The sequence below is a fragment of the Stegastes partitus genome, unplaced genomic scaffold, assembly GCF_000690725.1.
Source record: "Stegastes partitus isolate 25-593 unplaced genomic scaffold, Stegastes_partitus-1.0.2 Scaffold2578, whole genome shotgun sequence".
Lineage (NCBI taxonomy): Eukaryota > Metazoa > Chordata > Actinopteri > Pomacentridae > Stegastes > Stegastes partitus.
The window spans coordinates 23,273-35,021 of record NW_007580309.1 but is presented as its reverse complement, the minus strand read 5'-3'; the positions used below and the strand labels follow the sequence as shown (position 1 = coordinate 35,021).

Below are 11,749 nucleotides of genomic sequence, written 5' to 3'. Positions count from 1 at the left end.
TTTTTTTTTTTTCCAAATTCCAAGTCGTCATCTTCTTAGAGCAGCTAATGAGATGTCTGGCAACAGTTCGGCACGCATTAAGTCCTCCAGCTCAGAGCACATTATGCTGCCTCGTTTCATACAGGCCAGTTTGATATGAATTACTCCTCTTCTACTCTTTAAATTTTTTTTTGCGGATGCTGCCTATATATTAACTAAAACAGGGTTTAATGTGATGCTGTAATGGGAAGTCCTTTATATTGTTCAGTGTACAAGTGAACCAGTATAATTCAGAACCCTTTAAGAGTGCTGACAGGAATCAGGCCATTTCAACCTAAATATTTAATTCACATTTTTCTAGTAGCAGTGAGATAACAATCTGATGTTATGACAGTTTGTCTACTGAAGACAGCGGTGTCTCATGCAGGATGCTCTCCTCCTACACTCATCACTCAGCTGAATATGTTGAAATGTTTTAACCGTTAATTGTGAAACACTGTGAAACATATAATTTCCTTTGACACAACCGGCCGTACAGGCTCCTGCGGCCCGTCTGCGTCCAAATAACGTGCATGGCCACGCAAGTCCGTCCTCTGAAATTTTGAGATGCAGACAACCTGTAAGCACATGTCAAAAAAATTCAACAAATTATGTGAGAACAGCGACGCCACAAGTTTAACTTGGTTAGTTTGCAAGTGAGATGTGCAATTTTTAAGGTGCTGTGGGAAGAAAATCTGTCGTCTAAGATGCACATTGCATGCAATGAGGGAGCAAGTGCCCCTTTTGTGTTAAGCATGGAGCACGCACTCACAAGTCATGAACAAAATCGAACGCACAGTGGGCGTCCGTCACCCAATGCAGGAGTATAAACGGCGTGCTCACGGCGCTCTCCCGTGTTTCACCAGTGATCTTCTATTGCTTCAAACAAATAATGGATATACCATATTATAATCAGCTTTGTATTGCTTTAAGTTAATCTACCTCTTTGCAAACAAGAGTTCATTTTAACGTCTGAAGCAGCAGCATGATGTTCTCCCTTCCATGTGAAAAGATTAGAGACTAGAGTCCCTTTTGCTCTGACTTCACTGTTTATGACCTGAGTGTCCTCTTGTTATCACTTAAGAGTTAGTTAAGTTACTGACTGGCGCCTGATACACAGAGACAAGCTGAGCAGACCAACGGGAGCTGGACACACACACACACACACACATACACACACACACACACACACACACACGGCTGTGGCTCAGGTGGTAGAGCGATTGTCCTCTGACCATTAGGTTGGTGGTTCGATCCCCGCCCCCTCCACAGTCGAAGTGTCCTTGGGCAAGACACTGAACCCGAAGTTGCTCCCAGTGGCAGGCAGCACCTTGCATGGCCGCTCTGTGTGTGAATGGGTGAATGAGAAACATTGTAAAGTGCTTTGAGTGCCGCTAAGGTAGAAAAAGCGCGATATAAGTGCAGACCACTTACCATTTACACACATACAGATTTTCATCACTATTTGTTATATAGTTTTAACTTTTGTCCTGAAATCAATTTGTATCGTCCCAGATCTATTTTTTAGCGCCCCAGGATGATGGGACGACCTTTAGCTCAAACCCTGTCAGTATGTTAACAGAATTTAGAAAGATAGAAAGAGCACCTATCACCTGATCGCTGAAGTGTCTCTGGTTTGTTTTGTTTTTGTTTTGTTTTTCGAAAATCACACCAAGCTGACGTCCGCTGTCAGTACGTCGTCTTGTGTGAGGCAAGTGTGACTTCCTTTCACCATGTGTTCCTGTCTTTTCCTAAGCGGTGAGTGTGTGCCACGTATGCTGGTGGCAAGACAAACTCAAGAAGTGAATACAATTTCCACAGCAATCACACTTTGCAGTTAGCACCCCTGCTCAAACGGACAATTCACATCGCCCCTGCGACTCGCAAGGCAGACTTGCGCCTTTGTGACGGAGCCCTTGCAACCTTTCCTTTACCTCTACGGCCTCTATGGCACCCACAATCCACAAAGGACGTCTGATCCCAAAAGTCGTGCGTCCGGTTGTGACTGAAGCTTAAGTAGCTCCTACATTAACTAAGACTAATCCGAGGATTTACATCTGTGCTCACACTCACAATGACAAAGCAAGTGTGTTGGTGTTTAGTAGATGTGATGTCTGTCCTGTTCATTGTCTTATTTCCTGTTAATATGCAAACATTTGCTCATTAACAAGCACACAGCTGAGTGCAGTTAATGTAGTATGGATGTCTGATTATTAGCAAAGGAAAACCTTGGACGTCTGCAGCAGATTTCATGTCAGTCCGTCCAGTAATTGGCATTTTGACATAATATTTCACATTAAATCGATAGAGGGAAGGTTGGGTTTCTGTAACAAATTAAGTGGCGATCCATCAAACAGTTCTTTAGATATTTTAATCAGCATCATCGACAGTATTTAAAGAAACTGACGTCGCCACTGTGCCACAACTATATTATCTTGTCAATCACAAGGTGGCCAGAAACATAACCTGCATCACTTAGCACATTTAAAAACAGCAAGATCTGAACCAAAGTGCTGTTTGTTTAAAAATAGCAACCCATAAAACAAAGTCAAACACAATGCCTAAAAGACAAATAGAAAAAAATACAATAAGATTGTTATTATTGCTGTTTTACTCTTTATTCACATGGGGCCAACTGACAACGTAAATGGGACTAAAGTTCACCAGGAGGCCGTCAGGGAAAATAAACTTGGACTGTGTTGTAAGTTGAACCACCGTTAACACCTTGACTTTTCCTTCACCTCACGGTTTCACAACCGCTCACACCTCGAGCCGTCTCGTCTCGGGGTCATTTGGGTTTGAGAATAATTTCCAGGGATTCCCAACCTGTCAGCTGGAACTGAGGAAGCCTTTTGGAGGAGCGATGAAATGGTTTTAAAAGCCCAAAAAGAGTTCCGATTACTTAGACTGACATTGTACACAAACATACATGGAACTGTAATTGACAAAATGAACATTATGCTGCATTTATTGAGGCTTGAAACGCTTGAAGTAATTAAGACCATCAACTCATTATGGCTTGAGAATTAATGCAGGTTTACGCCGCCTTCTTTTAAACAGTCTTGGTTTGGACCGAAGTGGTTCACAAACAGACAGAACAACATTTTAATGGCTACAAATGACCTAATCGCATACTTTCTCTGCAGTAACTCACAGCCAAAAAGACAAACACAACCTGCAAACTAACCTGATTGATTGTCATCTAACATTTAAGAATCACTAACTTGCTCAGTTCTTTATGCACATGAGCAGTGAAAAGTGTAAAAGTATGCAATGAAATGATCCACTATTTAAAATCCAGGACCTGCGTGAAAATATCTGACTAAAACCAGTCAAAGTACACGATTACTGGCAGTAATTCTGCAGTAGCTGCAGTGTCCCAGTCTTACATAACTGTTGCATTCACCTCTAACATTGATCTTATACGGTACAGACATGCTGCTGCTTTTTAATCAAAATAACATTTTGCAAAGCCCTCTAAGGCATTGCAGTGGCACTCAAACAAAACCGAGAACTCATCATTAATACAGAGGTTTATTGAAAATTAATAATTCTTTCCATGCCATGTCTGTACGTTTGCTAATAAAACCTCAATCAGCTGCTTGCCTACAGCTGAGCAAATGCCACACAACACCTTCAGCTAATCTCGAGACAAACATGAAGCCTGAGAAGCTGAATCTATGTCGCATATTAAGAAATACAGTAACGCATATACTGTTCTCCAGCTGTCACAACAGGCTCCGGGAGAACAGCGCTCACTGTGTTCAGGGGGATTCCTAGCGGCACCATAATGGGAGTCATGTGGATCCACTCTCTGCAAGACAAAAAACGACCTTATCTCATCCGTCCTTTAAGAACGTCTCCGGGTTGGTAAGGAGACGCGTTCGTCGACCTATGAAGAGCGTCCCGTCGAGCGTGTCAACCATTAGAGGAGGGTACACGTCGCATCACACCACGACGGGACTCCATTTAGGCTGAAGTCAGACTGGGGGGGCCAAGCGTTTACCATCGCAGCCATGGAGCCGTTTGTTGCAGCTTAACCTTCTGCATGGAAAGCGGTGAGCATTTACGTTCTGTCACTGAATTGCAAAGCAGATTTGGATTGCATGCGCTACCCTTTGTAGTCTAGAATTGGTGATGTGGGTTTTGGGTTTATCCTTCAAATGCAAGAAGCTGTATTGTTGTCTAAAGGTCAACCATCTCCTGGAGGGTGTAGGAGTGTTGCCAAGTTCGACAGCTCTGGAAGAATAAAAAAAAAACAAACGTGGGAAGGAGTTCTATACACGCCACAGGATAATTAGATTCCAGTCAATCACACAGAACTAAACACACATCTTGTGAGTTCTAAGGGAAAGTACCTGCTGGCCCGCTGCCACATCCGAAACCTGACATAAAACCTTATTTTCTCATCCACAGCCAGGCGGATTGAAACATGTACAAACACGCATCTCCTCAGAGGAGCGATGAGGCGGTCCAGGGTCTCGCTGTCGCCTCCTCCAAAACATCTGCGTCCTTTGTCGCCGTCAGCGTCACAATATGTAAGTAATTCCTCGTAAAGTTCACCCGCATCTTTGTCTTTCGTAGTGCCACTCCTAAATGTAATAGATCACATCGTTTCTATTCTCTCTGTATTTATTTCAAAGGGTTTATCATGGCTCAGATGTGCCAGGGTCAACTGAGGGCACAGCTCGGGACAACCCCCAACATTAAACACATTGTGGTTGGAAGGTGTTACACCTACGTCACAATAGTCAACCCCAGCTTAAGGTAAGGCACCGTGCAACCATTATTTATCCTGTCACAGCATTTTGCAACCTTGACCGGGCCTCAGATTTGATGCACATTTGATGCATTGAAACATGAATCCACAGCTTAGCTCTGATGTGAACTGAGCATCAAAAGTTGAAAGATTTGAGCTTCTGCAAATGAAAAAAAAAGAAGAAAGTTTTGGCGGGCACATTATCAGGCCAGTATTGAAGTCCAGATGAAGGGTAGTTTTGATGTGGTGTTCAGTGAATGAGTTTCTTTCTTCTTATGGGTTTAGCTTCTGTAGAAAGAAAGAAAGAAAGAAAGAAAGAAAGAAAGAAAGAAAGAAAGAAAGAAAGAAAGAGCTTATTACTGTGTAACAAAGAGCATGTACTGATATCCTTTGCATGAAAATACATTTTTATTAAATTGAGAATTCTTTCTTATGTTACTCGACTACCTGTAATTTAACTCAATGTCATTTGTAACACATGTCATTTGTTGTTAATCCGTTTCATCACAAGTAAACAAAGCGTCAAAACCTCTGCTCAGGCTGTTCATGCTGAGGCCTTCATGGATTACAGTCCAGTAATTGACGTAATATCAACTGTCAATCTGTTGGTCACGCTTTTAATTGGCATTAAATTTAATGAGAAACATCACATAAATCTCATGAAGCTCAAAATGTCGTCTGTACAGTTGGAAGCATACTAGTGATCTGCAGAACAAGCATTTTTTTTCCCCCCCAAACGTGGCACATGTGCTTTGAAATCAGAGCTAATTATTGTTCTTTTGTTATCAGTTAATCAGTGGATTAATTTCTGAACCATTTTTGCTATTAAATGTGAGAAAATGGTGAAAAATCTCAGTTTCTCAGAGCTCAAGGGAGGAAATGTCCTATTTTGTCCAACAAAACCCCCAAAGACCAGTAAATATTCATGTTTCAGAACTGTGTACACGCAAGAATTTTGGCCTATTTTTCTGTACAAATAACACGTGTCAAAACTAATTCTGCTTTTTAGAATTGCTGCCGATCCATTTGTACTCTTTTCCATTTTAAATTGACTAATTGTTGCATCTCTGTCGTTTAATGTGTAGTTACGACTGTGAGGAGATCTGGAGACAGTTTGAGGAGGCGGTGGTCCATCAGTCTTCTTGTAACGTCTCAGTGGAGGATTATTATCAGATGTTTAATGTGATGCCACAGATCTGGCCTTGCAACAGGGTGAGTGGTATTTTTGTTTGAGCTCATTTTTCATTGATACTTGATTCTGTACTTTAACATGCTTTGTTTTCAAATTTGTTTTTTTGTTTAGTTCCTGTTCTGGAGTAAAACCAGGACACTGATGCACAGCTACGCAGCTGTTTTCCGGCACTTCTGGACGCTGGAGGACACACTGGTCGGCTACATGTTCAATGACCTCATCTGGTGTGGCCAAGACGAGGACTCGGGTATGTAGTTTTTCAGATTTAAACAAGACAGAGACGATTACAAGATGTGCCACAATGCTTGTTTTTGATAAAGAAACTTCAATAAACCTTGTGTATATCTAGAATATGTGCACAAGTTCACCAAAGACAGATTGTTTCCTCAAATGAAAAAAAGAGAAAAGACAAAAAATCTATTTTTATGTAGCAGAAAAACAGTTTGTCTTCTTTCCTGTCTAATTAATTATCTTACAACCCCTGAGATGTATCATGATCCCTTGAAGGAACCACTGTATTAAATCAGTAATCACATAAAAGCAAATATAAAATATAAATTCCATTTTCTTTTCTTTTTTTTTTTTATTTTATGAACAAATCAAGTGACCTCGTCTATCAAAAGAAAAACATTTAAGTCTACTAATATTTACCAAAATGAAATCAAAATAAAGAAAAGACAAAATGAAACATGAATTATGTATTAATTAAAGAATTAAAAACTTTTACATTTACATTTGTTTTATAGTTCAGGCTATCACTAGTACATACATATACTGTTTATATTTAAATGCTGCACCATTTAAAATGTTAATGTAGTGCTATTATTAATGCTAAGAGCTAGCCATCAACATTAGCAAGTCACATTTAAGATTAATTCTACAAACAATACATATCTCAAGTATTTAAGTTTAAAATAGTGCAAATAGTACAAAGAATGTTCTTTGCTAATAATATAAAAAAGTTATATTGAAATAAACTTGCACGCTCGCCTGTTTAATGAATCTGAAACTAACATATGCAACCAGTTAGCTTAGCCTAGCTTAGCACAAATACATGAAACAGCAGGAAGAGCTCACTTGTTTGTGCTCATAGTGGACAAAGTAGATATTAAGGGTTAATTATTTTTGCGTTACAGCTGCTTGTAGCTTGAGTTTGCAACTTAAGGACAGAGCCAGACCAGCTGTTTCCCCCATTTCCTGGCATTTTTCATATTTAAGCTAACCAGCTGCCAACTATAGCATCACATTCACTATATAGACATGATATCAAACTATTTGTGTAATGATTGTTGTTCGTATTTAAGTCACAAAAAAAAAATGTGTATTGAATGATGGAGACATTTATGTTTGGGAATTTTTACCATGAAGAAATCTGGAAATCATACGGTAGCACTGGGATTTAGCTAAAACATCATCACTCAGGCAGCTGCAGCTGTGCTCCCAAATGTTTTTTTTAGATCCTTTTCGGACTTTTATTACAAATGTGCATGTCACCTTCAACTTGTTTTTGTTACTGTTAATTCATCTCTCAAGTAACGACACATGTGAATTTGACACAGGTTTTGATTTCAGCTCTTGTCCGAACTGGTCAGCATGTAGAAACCATCCAGTCTACTCTCTGTGGAGACAAGCCTCGCAAAATGTGAGTTTAATGTCCCAGCTGCAGAAATACTTCCATCATGACATTCTACACACAGTTGTGCTGTTTGTCATTCCTCTGCAACATACCGCTCCAAAACCGGCAGCGGGACAATTGCTCTCCAGTGATTTTCTTCATCCATTTGTTAGTTTGCAGAGACGGCGTGCGGAAACATCACTGTGTTACTGAATGGATCTATTGTTAACGCCTTCAACAGGAAAAGGTAGGAAGCAGTGAACGATGCTGATGCGTTGCTGTCAGTTTCTTTGACTATATATTAAAGAAAATCTTCTTTTATTTAAAAAATTTCACAGCATGTTTGGAAGTGTTGAACTGGACAACCTGAATCCTCAGAGGGTGGATTATGTCAACATTAAGGTGGTGACCGACCTAAAAGGACCCCATATGTGAGCACAAAAACAGCAAACACCACCAGGAACACCAAGTTACTATACAAAAAGGACCACTTTGTGATAAGCTACTGTTATTTAAGCAGTCATGAGCCATAAATAATGACTTTATTGATAGTCAGTAGATCATTGCTTCACCAAAACATGAATATTTTTCGCTCTTTCAGCAGGACTGATGGACCAAAATCCATTTATTATTACCATATAAACTGCGATCGTTATGGTTTATTAAAAAGCTTGAAGCCCACAAGTATCCAGCGTTTATAATTAAAATGACAAGGCGATACTGTTACCCAAATATAATGACCACAAAGTAGATTTGAACCTTATCAAACAGGAACATCTTCCACAGTCTGGGAGCACAAATGTTGTCATTATACTCGGCAAATAATAGTAAATGGTAACTTATCAGAAAGTAGTATCCTTTTAAACATCATTTTCACAGTTTATAACACTTGTTCTTCTCCTCCACAGAGAATCATGTAGTCATGGATCCATTGTGGACCTGATCCAGATCCTCCAGTCCAGAGGTTTCCGCTGGACCTGCACCGACAACGACCAGTAAGTGACATCCTGAGGCCCCTTCAAGCCGCTGTGGCTTTAGAGAGATTTATAACAGGGAAGTGGTAGAAACCTCGGGCGTCAATCCAGGACGATGGGTTTAGATTGCCATTGGACACACATTGGTGATGGATGATTTGGAGGTTTAAACTTAAATACGCTACCAAAAATCGTAGCTGTAGGTGAAACGTCGTGGCCATAGTGGATGTTACAAAGTGTGTAGGAGGTGCTAAGGAGCCACATTAGGACCCATAAAATATCACATTTTTCGCCAGTTCTGATGCAAATTTCACAAGTTTTTGAGCATGTTTAGGCCCTCAAAAATGCATTTGTGGGGCGCCATGACAGCTCACCTGGTTGACCTGGCGTCTCAGGTTCAGGGGCTAAAGTCCCCAACGCTGTGGTAGTGAGTTCGAGACCCTTTACGGCAGATCCTTCACCCATTCTTCTCCCCCACTTTCCCGTCTCTCTCGTCACTGTGCTGTCAAATAAAGGCCAAAAAAAAGGCCCAAAAAATAACCTACAAGGATGGAGGCCACCTGCGTAGGCTGTGTGTAAATTCTAACAGTTCGACTGCTTCTACAACCAACTGGAATATAACATGACATGACACAGAATTCACTCGCTGTTGCAACATTGTGGATATTTTGACTAAAACAAGTCGTTTTAAGCCTTTAATAGACTCATCTGGCACTGTTGCACTTGCAGTAAACTTATCATTGTTCAATTTAAGGGCTAAGCTAGCTACATAGATGTATCGTGACATCTTCATTTTATATCACATTTGTTAAAAGATCAACTTTCTGATGACAGCATTTTGAATTAACAGTAATCATGTCTGTCCACAGGACCCTGATGATCCTTCAGTGTATCCAGGACCCCAAGCAGTCGTCCTGCCAGACGTGTGCAAACAGCCTCCAACACAGAACGAGCATATCGTCCGACTGAATGCCACTCCGTGTAGTCTGATGCTGGTATTTATACTGGGTGAAGGTGGAATTAAGGTCACTGTTAAATAAGCAAACAGCCGACACTGTGAATGCTGACATCTCGAGACAAAGGTCAGAGATCGGCAGCTCCAATGATTTCTTGAATGAGATGTGTGTTCAGATTAAGTCTTTGCAGAAAAACCCTGAGTGTCTGTTTTCCAAGAGCTCCGGGCGTACTCTCAGCAGGATTGTGTTGGGTGCAAAAGATCAGTCATGAAATTATTTGAACACAGCCCCTTTGGTGGTCAGATATTGTCGGGTTAAAAACCTGCTTGGATGAGTGCTGGTGATGAGTGGGGCTCTGAAGCACGTTAATAATAATAATAATAATAATTTCTAAAACACCAGTTTGTCGTGCTGTCTGTTTTTATGGTGACCAAAGATCACAGAGGATGCAGTGCAAGCCCTGAACATTAAAATATTCTGTGATAGTTTGGAGAATATTTTTTTAAAAACGTTGGTTTCAGTAGCAAGTATCACAATACAGCGTGCTCAGCTTTCATGAATATAAAGCTTCAGGGTGGAACACACCCACATGAAACTTGAGTTGTTTGCTTTGTTTTGCCGTTTCCCGTTCATATCGAAACCACAGTTTGGAGTTTGATCTGATCTTGGAACCATAACGTACTTATCGCCTACTCTGCCACTTCATTTATTATTTATTTATGAGGTCATTCCAGTAGGACACATCTTAGACATGCCTGTATTACTGAGCAATTAAGTCGTTATAAAAACTGGGACGACAAACCTGTTTACTGGAGCGGCTAACCTTTACTTCTGACTCCCTCGCTTTGCGCTCTGTGGCGTTTCTCAACACGTTCGCTATTGACAGCTTTTTCATGACCTTTGAATTATAGCCCACAAACATCCTTCAGCATATCTATTATTAACCCACTTACTCGCTCGACACAAAACATCGTGGACATGTTTATGCTTGCACCACGCATACATTTTTGTGCTTTTTTGAATAACTTCCATCCTGAATTGCACTGCGGCCAATCAGAAGGTGTCTGTATCTAGAACTGTGGTTACTGTAAGTTATTAAAAAGCACGTTTGATGGATCTATTGTGGGTTCATATCTGAATGTTTACACTTCAGATTTTGAAGTTTAACTGAATTTAGAGCTGCAAAAATATATAATGTAGCCTATTTAATTATTTACCATTTATTTTGTTGTCTTGTTGTTAAAGGCGTCCATTAGTGAGCATTTACACCCTCCACAAGGAAGTGCAATGTACAGATAATGCATCTTATTGAACTTTAAATAGCTTTATTGCTGTTATTGAAGTATTGTTGTTTTGGTTGGTACCATTGGGGGCAGGCTCGTTTAATCGTTATATATTTAATCATTCATATTTTATCTTTTTATGTGTCTGTTATTAACCTCATCATTCCTAATGTCCTAGATATGGGCCTTTCACAATAAAAGTCTTTATTTTTGTTTCTTAGAGGCAGTGGTGAAAGAGGTATGCATTAGGTAATGACATTACTCTCTGCACACAAATACTCAATTTCAAATGATTCAGATTTAAAAGTGCACAAAGTAAAACCACAGAAATATTTGCAATTAAATGTTATTTGTTGTTGGGTGAAATGGAGCTAATAACTCATCTACTCCACTGTTTAGCGTATATGTACAACAATGCATCATATAAACTGCTATATTTTCATATATGTTTGCAGTTTTGATCTGAATTGCTCACTAATTATTAAAAGTAAAAGTAGTTCCAATTGATACAAACTTACTTGGACTTCTGCTGCTTTAAACATGTACTCCACCATTTCAGAGGGAACTATTGTGCTTTTTATTCCACTGCTTAATAAATAAGCAAACATATTAGCGCATTTGTCCGATAAATGTATATCAATATTATTTTGTTTATTTATTTTAAAGGTCTCTTCACTTTGCTTTGAAATAAATGCTTTTGTGTTTTAACTCTAGTAAACTTTTAAATGCATCACTTTTACTTGTAATAGAGTATTTCTGTGGAGAGGAAGAAGTTTTATTTTGGTAAAAGTACTAATACAACATTGTATAAATACTCTATTACAAGTAAAAGTCATGCATTCAGAAGTTTACTTATTGGTGTCACTTTGAGTCCACCAGAGGAGTCTCATGATTGCAGCAGCTGTATTTTTATTTATTTTATTTTTTTTTTGAAGCCCTATTTTTAGGAGAT

The 11,749-nt window shown here is 39.6% G+C and overlaps 1 protein-coding gene across 1 annotated transcript; it reads left to right on the top strand.

Moving 5' to 3' along the window:
• Positions 1-3,759: 3,759 nt before the first annotated feature.
• Positions 3,760-11,472, top strand: LOC103375397 (ADP-ribosyl cyclase/cyclic ADP-ribose hydrolase 1-like). Its single transcript, XM_008305659.1, has 10 exons — positions 3,760-4,076; positions 4,435-4,556; positions 4,662-4,785; positions 5,863-5,989; positions 6,081-6,216; positions 7,529-7,611; positions 7,758-7,831; positions 7,923-8,015; positions 8,493-8,579; positions 9,428-11,472. The coding sequence occupies exons 2-10, from the start codon at positions 4,451-4,453 to the stop codon at positions 9,525-9,527; spliced, it is 930 nt and encodes a 309-aa protein (XP_008303881.1). The 5' UTR covers positions 3,760-4,076; positions 4,435-4,450; the 3' UTR covers positions 9,528-11,472.
• The last annotated feature ends 277 nt before the right edge of the window (positions 11,473-11,749 follow it).